We start from the raw sequence: 15,425 nt of genomic DNA, 5'->3' as shown, positions 1-15,425 counted from the left end.
ATATTTTTCCTAAAACAAGATTACAAAGTTTTCCTGCACGTTCATGTGCAACTATGAGTTTGAGTCTATCTATTACTATCTATTTTATTAGCCTGCTGTCATCAAATCCAATGACAAAACCTCAACCAATAAATATCCTACTGACATTCACAGTCAAGAGTAGGTAATTCATCCATCCTACAGAACAGAAACCCATTGAAACACGTACAAGAAAAGTACCTTTTCTCTTGGGTAAAAATAAAGCTTCGCTGCAATAAGTACAGCAGGCTTATTTTATTTTGAAAGAAACCCGCTGCATCATCCGCTTCCTATAAAACAGTGATAGCAGGATGTGCGCGTGCTCGGTTAAGTGGCGCGTTGTTTACATCGCTTTGCTAGCTTAAAGCACCGAGAAAAAACGAGCTAAGCTAGCCGTTTTCATTGACACGAGAGAGCATCCCACCATGTTAAAAGGTATGGCTATTTTATGTGTTTTCGACGGTTTTCAGTGGCTAGCGTCATACCCTCGCAGCTGAGCATCTTATGACTGACTGGTGCTGGTGCGATAATTCAAAATGAAAATATTGAACAGTCCTGTTAGACTCATTACACTGTTGTGTGTGTGTTTATTTTTAACATTTTAGTATCTGTCCCTGTGTGCACAGGTGTTTTGCATGTGCCATAAAAGATACTGGATGGCTTAATTTCCCTCGGGATTAGAAAGTAAGTAATTTGATATTTATATATCTATTTATCAACCATTGTTGCATGGATGTCAAATATATTGTTTTTAATCATATGATTTAATTAATGTTGCAAATACAAATTAAACTTTTGATAGCCTACTAGAACAATACAATCCATTGCTTTTTCAGTCACCTAGATACATTTTGCAGCTTCTGCTTAAACAAACAAACAAAAAAATTAATTGATTAAGAAGTGAAAAAAAATCTTTAAAACTTTATCATGTTAGATAAAACCGAAGTTGAACATTTATTCCTATGGGGACATAATTTACAGTTGTATTGCAATAGCAATACTCAGCATATTGTTAAGTGTTTAAAATAGCAATAATATTGTTTTGTGATAGAAGAATGGGAATTACTTTTTAATCCCTGGGCCTCTGGTGATTCCCTCCCCTACTCTTTATCTATCTATCTGTCTATCTATCTATTACACATTGTGAAATTTATGTTCAAAGAAATAATTAATATAAAACTCATTAAAAAAAAAAATCAGGCTACTCATTCTGAAAGTAAGGCACCTATGACAGGAAGAAATTAAATCATAAACATGCTTGCCATATCTGTTTTACTCCAGATCTTGCTATGAAAGTGTGCAGTGTTTTAATGAGGACAGGGAGTGTTAGGCTGATAAAGTAGTTATATAATACTGAATGCTGATACCGACCTCATCATGCTGTATTCTGTGCTACAGTATAAAACTAATTTTGTACTGGCTCTAAACGTTGGCACTCGATGTAAATCCTGTACTGCAGAAATGTCAAATATGACTGTACTGATCTCCTTCTGTACAATAACTAAACCAGATTTCAAAAGAAAAAAATGGAAAGATAAAAAAGCCACAGGTGCTGTTGGTTGGGTTTAAAGGGGGATGACTCAGGTAAGCAGACTAATATTTTGTAAAGCAGGAGTGTTATTGTATTTTGGCAGATGCATTGTGTTGGATGAGTGGCATCACAGCTTACATGGAGGCCCAGAATTTCTAACAACATGCCTGATGTCGGCCTGCAGCACGTGAACCATTGTTCATCGATGATGCTGATGTTTTCAACAGTGGGGACTTAAGGTAAGGCTCCTTTTTATAGTAGAAGTGACATGTCTTTAATTTAAGAAAACTATTTTGGAGGCATCCTTCCACCTTGGCATACTACTCACAGTTTGAAGAGAGGGAATCGATCTGTCTGGCTTTTGGAATATTAGATATAGACTCTGTGTTTCATGTGGCAACATGCCAGGTGGGATTTTTGAACCATTTTGGTACTGTAACTCAGTAAAGTTAGTGCTAGATCAGCTTCATTTTCAAGGATGACTTGGAAAAACAAATTCTGTGATCGCAGTGCTAGGTTTTTGGTTGGAGAAAAAACATACTTTTTCAGATATTATCAGGCAAAGCAATTTAACAACACTGCAGGACTATAGTACATTTGATACTGAATTTAAATTTAAAACTTAAAACTTAAAAGCTCACAAAACAATAAAATGAATTAGGAATAGTGGGATTTTAGAAATTAATAACTCTCATATCTTATTTTCCTTTAAAGATGAAAAGTTCTAATACAGTGTTACTCTTGTGTGGAAAGTCAAAATTTCTTTTGAGCTGACCCAGAGTTTTATGGCCCAGTTATTTGGTGATAAGTATTTCTGCTTTATTATATGAAAGAAAGTTCTGGATCCACAATTAGCCATGAGCAAAGGCCTACAGTCTGCAGGTCTTAAGATAAATCAAGGACGATAATGAATTCACATGGGCAAGTCTGTAAGTTCTGCTGCTAAATTAATAATTATTCTTCATGCAAATGAATGAGTATACCTGGAATTGGGCTGTGTAGCTTTTGAGAAAAAGGAACTTTAATGCAGTCTGAGCTAAATATTAATAGCCATAGAGGAGTCACACCAAGGCTGGTATTTAGGCAACTGTTCTTTTGAAATGACTCATTCTCTTTCTAGCTCTTAATGTCCACGCACAGTTAAGAGAGTGACCCTTTTGAAAACTGCCAACTTCCCACTTACACATGCCACATCTAAAAATGAAGTACAGTACATCATAGATCAGAATGTCAGAGGATGCAGCTTGCAGTATTTTTTTAAATTTTTTTATTAGCCGTTATTACTTAGAGTTTGTGATGCAGACTCAGAAGCACTACACTTAACAGCGCCATCAGATATCTTGACTAAACATGAGTTCAGAATCTCATTACCAAATCAACATATTTGTCTGTGTAAACAATCTCCAAAATGGATAATGGTGACTTGTTTTGAACGACACGCTGTCCTGCCAGACGCGTACAGAAAAACATTAGCGCGCCGCAATCACCAGTCAGAAAAGCATCTGATGCTGATACCTGACTGCCAGTGACTCATCTGTCCTGCCATCATGGGTTGAGGAAGAAATGCCTTACAGCGTGTTTGAAGAAACGCTGCCAAGCTATTTTAAAATGCACGGCTGACCTTCAAGGAAATGAAGCTGACAACATATCGGTATCTACTGCTCCCCAAGCTCCATGCAGAACCACATGTCATTAAACCAATTCAATGCTGATGAATTGCCTCACAGTTATATGAAATGGAAAACACAAAAGTGATAATGTAAAAAGAAACACATTCACAAAATAACATCAAAGAAAGAAAGCATTAGATTAATTATAGAATACTGCAATAATAAAAATACATTTCTTAAATAGACACATTGAAACGTTTGTTAAAACACAACAACACATTACCTCCTATAAACAACAAAATGAGCAAAACATTAATATTCAAGAATCTGCGGCTAACACTACCTGGACAAGGGGCAGTGTTATTGCAAACCCTTGATTCTCTTAAAGGGCCGCTGCAGTGTGTTCCGTATGGTGAGACACATGTTCTTGTTCGCACCTGCGACCCTTGACCGCATGTTACAGAGCATGAGCTCCACTGGGACCACTCCTCTGCACCTGATTCACCTGTGTGGGAGAAGGGTGACACTAGTTAAATGCAGCAATATGGTCCTTGGGCAGGGCTTACGGCGCAGGGTGGGGCAAGGTGGGCAGGGTTGAGTCAAATGGGAAAGGGCCAACATGAGTCAAATTGGGGTGAAGTGGGGTCTTTACACTATTGTGCAGTCTATACTACCTTTATGTGATCTTTGATAAATACTGAATTGGCAGCTTAATTCTGTTGATTTGACTTGTATGCAGCACAATCATGTGTTTTTTCGATATAGGGAGCAGTGGCGTTAAGAATGGTCTTTAAAGTGTAAATTTCTCACTTTTTTTTTACCACAAATTACAATGTGCATTTATGCAAAGATCACAGTGAAGGCGTAGCTATGATTGTAAAAATGAACAGTAGACATTTGGGTTACATCTAACCGTTTCACTTCATCCTTAAAAAATAAGTCATGCATTTCAATGAAACCCAATAATATGCTTAAACAAAGTGAGACCATAAACGAACAAAAAATTTCAGAAGAAGATGGTGACATGCAATAAAGACAACATCTGAGAAAATAAAATTGAATTTAATGGGTGTTAGTTCAGAAAAAGAGGTCTGAGATATGGATTCCCTTGCACTGCAGCAAAACTATCTAGTTTCCTTGACAACAGTGGAGCAAAGTCTGTGTTTTAGACGATGGTTTCAAATAATTTTTCCAATCCATCTTAACCTGTGAACTCCCAGGGGTGGAGGAAAATGAGAAAGTTAGCTGATTTTATCCAGCAGATCACAGCCATTTTCATGTGTGTGAATGTGGCTCAAAGCAGACTCAATTGTGAGTGCCTGGAAGGAAAGGTAATACTTTAGCCACTGAGTGGAGGTTTTTTGCAGGCAGACTTTGAAAAGGTTTAACTCTGCATGCAGTCAAATAATCATATTTTAGTGGCTGATTAGTAAAGATAAGGATTATAGTTGTTACATTCATCTCAAGATTTCTTTCAGTTAAAAATATTAATAAGAAGAAACAGCCTTTGAGCCTTTCAATCTTCATTGTCCAAAAGGGTCAAATATCAAAAAGCCATGAAACGCTAAATAAAGTTTTGTATTACGATGAGGCAGTGGGGTGATTTTCAAAGCCATGTAGCCTAAATGAAACAAAAAATTATTTGGTGACAAGTGAATTGACAATCAAATCCCTGCATTGTAGTAGTCACCGAATAATTGATGTTTGATTATGTTAAACCCTGAGGTGAAGTATTCATTTTCTTTGAGGCTTTAGAGAAATAATTTAATACAAAGAGAAATGGTTTCAATTGCAGCTCTGAATACATTTATGTCATTGGAAGCCATCAAATTGTATTATAATTTTAAGCACAATTTAAAGTAGTTTCTCAGCATATAGTATCAAGGACACATAGATCCAGCCAAATAGGGATCTAAACCCTGCCCTTAATTTTGCAGATCATAAAATAGACTGAAAGGTGGATCAATTTGTTAAATGAGGCAGTACAGGGAGAGTAAATTGTGTGAGAATGAGAAACAGAAAAGCACAGCGATGCGACTCGACGGGGAAAACAACATACCTACGGTGTGTGTAAAATGGAGAGGTGTTAATGTTAGTACCGGAATATGTGTATGGTGTGTCGCAAATTAAAAATGGTAATGAAAGGAGTTTTTAAACAATGACAGCAATTTAAATGGAACAACACATGGAAAAAATTAAAACATTTCCCAAAAATAAAAATAAAGATAAAAAAGCTACATCTAAACCCACCCACTGGAAATTAAAAAAAAAAGATTTCTAAATATAAAAAAAGCTACAACAAGCTAAATAATGAAAGCAAAATTAGGTTTTTGCTTCAGTATTGCTGTCACTTTTTCCAGTACTTCCTGATTTTATTAAAAATGCTAAGGTGGTAGGTTGTAAAAGTCATTATGAATTTAGATAATTTCAGTTTTTAATTTATTGGATGCTACACTTGATTAAGCAACATAGCCTCATTTTATCTCTAAGGGCAGCATCTATCAGTTCAACTTTTGCCAAGTATGTGTTTCATATTTGGCTGAAGGGGTGGGTTTTTCATCGAATGACATTTAATTTATCATGCCTTGGAGGAAATGATTAACTACATCAGGGCCTTAGTTTTAAACTGCTGTTTAATTAATGTTCTATGAATATACTGTATGAGTAATCCACTTGCCAACTCGCTATGTGACAATAAAACAAACAGACCCACAAAACCCAATTACGTTCTATGTTCAAAGTAAATACTCGTAGAGAAATGGGAAATTTATCTTCCTACTTCATATGTAGCAGTAGAGAATGAGTTGGAAAAAATAATAATGCAAAACATTTCCACTTAAAAGGTGCAGTACAAGAGAGAGCATGCATGATGAAATTAAGTTTAGTTAACAAAATAAAGTAAAGAAACATAACTACGGTATTACCAGTTTGTGCCATAAATTTAGCAGACTCAGCTTGCTCCTGCAGGGCCTTTGTGTCATGAACTGATCTTGGCCGCTGACTTTTTACTGTATGCTCTCCGATCATTCCATATTCTATGGGACAGAATAGAGGTTCATATGAAAGCTAGGCTTAAACATGGTTTTCTGAGAACAAAAGCTTATTACATACTGTTTTTCAGGATGTTCGAAGCAACTGCAGTACATGGCTAGAAACAAAGACCACACAAGTTTGTATTTAATTTGTCCTTTACTCTAGGGCATAGAACAATGCAACGAATTTATAAGGGTGAGTTGGAAGTATTAATTGAGCTTGAAAGCACAGCGTAGACACATAGCAAACATGCAAATAAACTCACATTGTTTTTTTAATACTCTAACACTTCATCAGACCAGCTCCCTCCCTCCCCACCCTCCTGCACGCCCCGGAAAAGAAAACAAAACAAAATGAAAGTAAAAATGTGTAAGCCATCAGAAAGCCACAGAGGAGGGGGTCATGGACATAACATGCTATTGATCCACAGTTTCCTCAACAGTTTGTCATCTTTGCAGGATTTCTTTATTTTTGGTTTACCCAGTCCAAAATATTGTGAGCCTTTTTTGTTAAATTAGACAAATGTATTCTGAGCTGTATTCATTACAATGCATGCCCTCTTTGTTTCCCATAAAGGGACAAAGAGACAATGAATGTTCTGACGCCACACTGAGAAAAGTGATGCTCGCGGTATTGCATTTAGTGAAGAATTTGCAACAGCCTTTTTAAGTAAATCAGACACACTGTGAAACATTCTTCTTACTTAAAAAGCTGATGAAAATTGTATTTGAACTCTCATTTTAATTAAAAACATAACTTTTGGCAGTGTGGTCCTAATGAGGTGATTATATCATTTGCAAATAGGCAATGCAGGTGATGCATCAACAACAAATTCACACATAGCTTATGTTAGTACATTAGACAATACAATGCATCAGCCATTGATAGGGAAGGTGTTTAAATCATCACGCCTAATCCAGTTTGTAGCCTCTGTTTCCTGCCTTCCCTACAGCAGACTGTAAGCCTAGAAAGACTGACCTCCCTCACAGTGAGGCTTACAGGGGGAGATCTGTCATCTCATCTGATCATGTTCCACTGAAAGCTAAAATTTTAGGACTAATTATACGGTAAATCACTTGACTACGAAAAAGGCAGTTGTCTGATCCGCGCATCAGACTGTTGGCATTACCCAAATTATATCAACAAACATGTTCCATGATTGGATTAAGAAAAATTAATAAATAAATCAAGACCAAAAAAAAAATACTCTGGGTTTTCAGCTACATTTATACAGCATCCCATCCCAATGTAGCACTAGGAAAACCGTGTTTGTGTTTGCATAAAAAATTAGAATATTATGATGGTATAATGAAAGGAGAGAGAGCCGCCAGGTAGAAACAAACATCGCAGCCTTTTGATGCTGATTGGGATCTTCAGAACCATGACTGCACAAAGTAACGAGCTTCAGAAGCTCGTTCAAAGGTCTTTCAGTGTGATTTGATCGCGTCCACATCTGTTTTGCTCAAATTAAGCAGAAAGCACAGTGTGTGAACTCTGTGCCGGACAAAAAAAAATGTGCAGGTACACTGATGATTGGACAAACAGCGGGCAGTTGATCTAATGTCTATTCATGCGAGGCTAACTACTGTTGATACTTTGACATGTTATCTCTTAACTGTGTTTTGGGCTCAACCCTGTGGTGTCTTGGATCATGAACCGATTCTCCATTTAGCTGAATAAAAGCGCTGTCTGATTTAGTCAGCCTGAATGTCTACTACTTCACAGGAAGTCATACAAAAAGCAGGGCACACTGCTTTTTAATGAATGTATACAACTGAAACACTAAAAGCTATGAGACTGTAGCACTTTAATGCCATTTGGCTCAGTGGGACTGGATGGATATAGATGAAATTGCTCAACTTCTTTTAATGCTTTTACTTTTTAGTAGCATTCAATGTTAAAAATGTGAAGAAAAAAAGAAGTTGAAAACATGTGCAAATCATTATAGACACCCTCCTGTCCTGTATTCAAAAACATAGCAAGAGTGATTGCAAGTGCAAAATGCAACATGGCTTAAAATTTGTAAATATCACTACACCAAAACAAATTAATCCTGCTCAGCTCAGTGTTTATGGCACGCCCTTTTAAAATTGCATCAATAACGCTAACTAGTAGGGATTTACTTTTCACTTGTGGAAAAGACTCTTTGACATGTCAAAATGCCATTCAAGATAGCTGTAAAACTATTTTGATATGTTACAATTATATTTTCACATGTAGAAATTACTACTATGACAAATGAAATTCCCACTTGTAAGAATTTAATTGTTTATATCAGTAAGTACTATTTCCACCAGTGAGAATTACATTTCAGATACCGTTACATTATGGACATGTCAACTTGGAATTGTAACACATCCATATTTAATTATAGATATCTGTATATGAGTTTGAATAGGGATCAACAGTTAGAAGCTGACTGGGTGAATTTAATTTCCAGATATCTACAAAGAACATTTCCGCTGGTAAGAAATTCAGTATTGATATTATGAATTAACATTTGTGACTGGTGAGAAACAGACTGTAGATGTCTTAAATTAGAGTTGCTTTTAGTCAAAATGACATTGTGGCTATGTCAACCTTGAATTAAAACATGCCAAAAATGAATTATGGATATTTGTAATAAAGTTTGAATAGAGGTTGATGGTTAAAAGTTGACTAGTTGTAATTTAGTTACACATATCTACAAAAACATTTTCAGTTGCTGGAAATTCATTGTTGATATCAAGAATTAACATTTTGACTAGTTAGAGATGATTATTAGATACTCCTAAATCAGAATTAGTCAAAATTACATTAAGGATATCTTGATTAAGACTTACAACACATCAAAATGAAATCATAGATATCTGTATTTGAGTTTGAATAGAAGTCAGTCATGAAAGTTGACTAGTTTTTAATTAAGTTACATTTCCTCTAGTAAGACAATAATTGTTGATATAGAGAATTAACATTTCGACTAGTGAGGATTAAAATGTAAATATCTTAAATTAGAAATGCTACTAGTAAAATTACATTATATTGTCTTGTAATTCAAACTAGTCAAAAAGCAGTTGTTGATATCTGCAGTTGCTTTTAGTACAACTCATTAAATTTTAAAAGGGCTTGCAGTACTCTATTGTGCTATTTACATTTAGCAGCAACATAAATGTAAAGAAAGAGTCAGTTCCTGTATCAAGGAGGACATGTATTTAGCCCGGTGGCTATTGTTTTCTGTATTGTCCTTTTTAAATACTAATCAACATGACCGGCTTCACAAATCATTGATCGTGACTCCATCATGCCTTTGAAAATGATTTTCCTCTGTAAAACATTGATCAACTCAACCTGTTAAACAGTGATATTAGCCCTGCAGTCAAGTCATACCTAATCTAATCTAGGTCTCAGTAGCCCATAATGAATAATACAACAAAAGCATTGCAACATGAAAGAGATCATAAAAATGTCATTAAGCCTGATGTCAGTATAATACTTACTATGTGTACCCATTGCAGAGCACACACAGTATGAATCAGACTTCACGTTTATAAGTAGAGGTTTTTCATCAGCACGGATTCATCGTTTGATCGCTGACGTTTGATAATTATATCTACATTAGTCTGGACAGGAATCTTTTTTAAAAAGCAAATCTCAACCTGTTGGTACACAAATAAGAACTGGTTAATTTAGCACATGACAAGTCTCAGTTTTAAGTGCATGAGACTGGAGTCTTTTTTGATGCCACAAAGCCAAGATGTTAATCCAAACGTTGCGTTTCACAGAGCCTGAGGTAGAATGGAAAAGAGCAGGATGTCGAGACATGACACCAGAAAAGAACTGAGAAATAAGCACAACAGTTTAATTGAACTACTAGGATTGCGTTCAAGCCCATGGCTATATAACCGTAAACATCAGAGACAAAATAGAATTTTAATAACTGGAGGGGCAGGCTGTTTGTCATTTGTCAAAGCAGCCCAAAACAATGTGTCTTCACTGTGTTACAAGGCAGAGATGATGCATTTAGCGTGTCATTACTTCTAAAACATTTCCCCTGTTTGAGACAGCATCATCTTAATGTTTTGACCAGTATTCAGAACTTTTAACTGTGTGTTTTCAAGGAAATTAAATCTAAGATTTACAAGTTGTCTGTCCTTTAGTTGAGACTAAAGAGAATATTTATTATTGGTATCCATCACTCATCATGCTTCAACAACAAAGGCGAGACAATGCCATTCAGAGAAATCCATCACTGTTTGCTTCCTTTCCTTTTGTGCAGTGACAGATTCATTCACTTCATTTTGCATGCACTTAACGTCGATAGCATGCACTAGTGGAAATGCATGAGAATTAAAAATGACAATCCTACAGGTCTTTGAGTGACCATTAAATTTAGCAGGATTGAGAAAATTGAGGAATGGTGGTGTTACTTTTATGAAACACTTGACATATTTGTGGAGGATTTAAGACATTTGCCTAAAATAGGGAGCTGAATTACTTCGATGACCTTGGCAGAGAGATTAGCAACAGCCACTTTTCCTTCCACAACAAGCGGTGCATTTTAACACAAGGTCAAAGCCATGCAGCTTGTTCCAGCAAGCATTAAAAAAATCTAAATTTCCAACACTCTAGACGAAATGGACCAGACAGAAAGCAGTTGCTTTTGAAGAATAGTTTGAAATATAATTCTTATAAGTAAACCTTTATTTCTATTATTTTGTGGATTATAGAAAATGCATGCAATTATTAATAAATAAGGGAACATTTGCCTTTAAACATATACAGAAAGCAATCATATAAGCAAGTCTGTGTACCAGATACTGTAATTTATAGTGTACTATATTTACACAACAAAGTGAGGTCTACGGCTATCCTTAACATCATAGTTGTCATCATACTGGAATAAAAGCATTGTTTTTATATACCGTAGAAGGAGAAGCGGGACTCCTGATCAAATATATACTTGTACTTGCTGGATATTTTCTTAACCTCCCTTTTCATAGACTCATATCCAAACAATGGATTGTTGGACTGTACCCACCTACATTATTTCCTCTGTGCAATGTATTTCCCTTTAGATAAACTCTATGAAACAATAAGTATTTTGTAGCATCAAGAAATCACTTAACTGCCTCTCTGAGGTTATTATAGCGTAATTTCTCGGAAGTATAATTTTTGGCAGATTCACTGATGACTTTTGTGACTCACTATAGACACACACGAGTCTCAATTACTTGTCTCTCTATGATTGTTGACATTAGCAGTTTAGACATTCGAGGGGTTAACCTAATGTGGCCAACATCTTGTGATGCAATCAAATTGATATAAATTAAATAAAATTATATTAAATAATAATCACAAATATAACAATTATTATTATTTTTATATTCATTATTATAAAAAAATGTTACTTAATACACACACACACGCACACACACACAGACAAATAGTGCACACACCCTTTTCCTGTTTCTCGGGTTTTGCATTTTTAAAAGCTCCTAATTCGGTAAAGGAAGAAGCAAAATTAGCACTCCATTCAGCAACACTGTGCAGCATCAAACCTGCAATTACTTCCAGTAAGAGCAAAAATAGATCTTTTAAACGGTGCAAGCAAAAACTGCTTGCTGCCACCATGCTGTGCCATCAGTTTATAATGGCAGCCATTTTTCCTGCTTGTCAGGGTTTATCAACAAATCAGGTAAGTAATAACAAGGTGAATGATGAGATTAGGTTATTTTGAGCAGAAAAAAAAGAGTGCCCTCCTCTTAACTTTGAGAAACTGAAGTGATTTCGTTTTGCTAGTCTCAGTGAGTCAAGCTGCTTTGCAAGTTGATCTTATCGTGAGATTTGTCTGGCCACTCTAAAAAGGAAAGGAAAATAACTCTTTTGTTTCAATCAGCTTTGGAAGCTGATCTCCAGGGGTGCATCCGTTAGCAAAGCCAGCACTGCATGCAGACACAGAAAACAGCCAAAACAATGGAATCCTTTGGCTGAAATGTAACAAAATGTCTGCTCAAATTACTGGCTGTGCAGGCGCAACAACACAGTCACCACTGGGCTGTGACCTCAGCAGGTGACAATAAATGAAGGTTATATCGGGGGGATAGCGGGACACAGATTTTGAGGCGACAGCGTTGCTGAATGCGCTGTGGCCCACACAGGCCTTCATCACAATGTCAAAGGTGTGCAAACATGGATAGTGCTTGACAGCATTCTCCTGCCCAAGCCAAACTATTCATGTGAGTCTGATTTGATGGGCTCAAAGCTTTTCTTACCCATCATAGCTCATTGATGCTTTCAAGCTTAATTAGTAGCCATATTTACGCTTGATTTAATTAATGTCCCACTCCTAAGTACATGCAATACACATTACAAACAAATAAAGACTCAGCACGCAATCAAAGAGAATGAAAGTTCCCTGGGTCTGTGACCTTTGTCATCACTGAGGCTTTGATTCACTGCATGCAGAGAATTTTAAGCTTATGCAGCGGCGGTGATCAGGCCAGCCACAGAGAGCCTAATGGAAGACATTTGATTTCCAGGTTCATCTTCACTGTGTGGACACGTTCCATGTGTAATTTTATTGAAAGGCAGTAAAAGCCAGCCCCATGTCCAATGACTGATGTGTCTAACCTTGCATGAAATGAGCCTTTACTCAAAGGCCCCTATGAGTAGCTTCTATCAGGGGCTCGCTGCTTCCCGCCCTCCATGCATTCCTGCCTGACTGACTGACTGTCACAAATGCAGCTCTTAATGAGAGGCACTTCATTACCACTACACTTTGAAGAGTGTAAGTTCCCAAAATAGAGACAAGCGCTCCGTCCACGCAGACCAGGAAGAGGGATACCTCGCTATCCCATGCTTGTCTTTGATGCATTTCTCATCAGCTGATTCACTGAGGCTGGAGAGTTTGGGTCAAATGGAGTTATAAATCTGCTGTAAGGTGCTTAAAATACATTTTTAGATATATTAGTCGCAGGGCTAGGCAGTATATCAATGTTATATTGATATCGTGATATGAGACTAAATATCATCTTAGAGTTTGCTTAATATTGTTAGTGTTGTCTTTGTTTTAAGGGCTTTATTACAGTAAAGTACTGTAATTTTCTGAACTTAAAAGGCTGTTCTAGGTGTTTAGTTATCTGCTTTTACCCAGTGAGTCATTATTTCCACAATACTGATAATTATTTGTCAAAAATCTTATTGAGTAAATATTCCATGAAAGCACCAATAGTCAACCCTACAATATTAAGATATTAAGTCAAAAATATTGTTATATTTGATTTTCCTCCATATCACCCAGCCCTAACTGTACTGCTTTTTGAGTCAAAATTTACAATGGAAATATATTTACACATAAAGAGACGCTGAACTATAAAAAAAGACATTAGCATTTACAAAAGGTAAATGCGACCACATGCTACAACAGTTGTATTACATTTTAAGTGTCTACAAATTCTTATTAGTGCCATTAGTGCCAGTGTTCATTTTCTTGTTACCTGGGGGTATTAAAACCTAAACATCAATGCAGAAAAATGAAAAGCCTGTTCTGGCTGAGTTTTTTCTACAAAAAATTAACATAACAATTACATTAAACAACAATTATATTGCAGCAGAGAAATAAATAAACATAGTAAGAAAACCATATTCGAGAAAAAAACATTAAAAAAATCAGTTCTGTTTTTGAGGAATACATAAAAAGAAAACATTACATTAAAATCATAAAATAGACATTTATTCATAAGTTAAGTCTAAATTCTATGATGTTTTTTTTTATTCAACATTTTAGAGGAAGGACAGTACATTTTATTCTCTCAGAGTATCAGCGTTTTAGACAAAACTGTGAAAGACTAATTTTCAATGTCAAAAACATAATAAAAAATATGATGACGATGATCATGACGTAATGAGGACGCATCATATTTTGGCTCATTAATACACTCCCACATCCAAATCCGGGACTGACTCCAACCTTAAAATCAGACAACCATTCAGAAACGATGTTATAAATCTACTCAAACGTCCTCGATGTCTCTCCTTACAGCCATTATACAAACCCTTCACTCTTGGTGGGACCATATGCTTGAGCCAATCTAAAAAACTCAATTAGTCCTTCATTAAGAAAATGAGGGGGTTGCACGGAATCAGATACAAATTACGAATTGTCCTCTGAGACGTACAATTATCCATCATATTCCTTCTGCCATCTGTTTGCTTCCTGTTGACTCTCCTAATGACTTAGATTGAAGCCAAATTACAATTCTGTGCAACTGCCACTGCACCTCATTGAAAAGTCATGTGAACTTGCCTAAAAATGGAGTGAGTGTAGTGAGACAAGCACCAGGAATACCGTGTGCCTATAAGCAGAGTGGATATATTTTGTATTATTGATGTGAAGGCAAATTACTTGAGATTGCATTGATAATTTACAGCACAAAGCTAAATCACAAGGTTATTGAGCAGTACCTCACAAAGCAACCTAGATGGAGCTCTGACGTTATCAAAGCACTGCATCAAGAAGCCCTGTTGCTGGGTGCCGTGAGCAGATCATTCCCCCTCTTTTCCCGTACACTTCAGGGAACAGGCCTCGGCAGTCTGACTTCATATCATTTCAAGTCATCCCAACGTCTGTAAATTGAATCTTTACTCTATCAAAAACTGAACAGTTTAGATGCATATTTTACAGTCTAAACATTCTAATAATCTGCCATCACAAGAATCAAAAGCATCTTCCACATTACTGTGGTTGTAAACAAATGCCTGCTTATCAATGTTAGGAAAGTAGACTTCATTTTGACTTAAATAAGAGGAGGGGAAAATTGAAAACAACAACAAATTAAGATACTCATTTCCTTGTCATCTAGTTCAGGTTCTCGCCCTCTGCATGATAATGTGAACAATGTGTCGTGCTTTCACTTCAGCTGCATGATGCTATCAGAAAATGGATCCGCCTATGGAGCATTTTAAAGTGAAAGCAATGCCAAGATTGCGGCTTATAACTTGCGAAATCACCAGCCTTTTCAAAAAGCGACACTGCTGAACCACCCGTGACTAAAAGTGGGGCTGCTGCAGGGACACAAGTGAAAGGACTACTGTGCACCGACAGAAACAAGGATGGAAGCGGATTACTAATGAAACCATTTCAAGAGAAGTCAGGTTACATGAATAGTATAGAAACCACACGTATGAAATGCTGAGGCCCTCTCAAATCTGGGACACTAGTCTCATGCTTAAAGCGTTTCATGAAATATTCTCTT

General features: G+C 36.4%; 1 protein-coding gene across 7 annotated transcripts in view; it reads right to left on the bottom strand.

The window, feature by feature from the left end:
- adgrb3 (adhesion G protein-coupled receptor B3) overlaps positions 1-15,425 on the bottom strand; it is a 137,211-nt gene that overhangs the window by 76,141 nt on the left and 45,645 nt on the right. For all 7 annotated transcript variants that reach the window (XM_042502380.1, XM_042502383.1, XM_042502385.1 and 4 more), the window contains exons 3-4: positions 6,084-6,194; positions 3,503-3,664 (exon numbers count right to left, since the gene is read on the bottom strand). In XM_042502380.1, the coding sequence (XP_042358314.1) occupies positions 3,503-3,664; positions 6,084-6,194 (273 nt within the window). The remainder of the gene's footprint in view (positions 1-3,502; positions 3,665-6,083; positions 6,195-15,425) is intronic.

This window comes from Plectropomus leopardus, chromosome 15 (genome assembly GCF_008729295.1).
Source record: "Plectropomus leopardus isolate mb chromosome 15, YSFRI_Pleo_2.0, whole genome shotgun sequence".
Lineage (NCBI taxonomy): Eukaryota > Metazoa > Chordata > Actinopteri > Perciformes > Serranidae > Plectropomus > Plectropomus leopardus.
The sequence above is the reverse complement of the archived record's forward strand: the minus strand, read 5'-3'. Positions and strand labels throughout refer to the sequence as shown.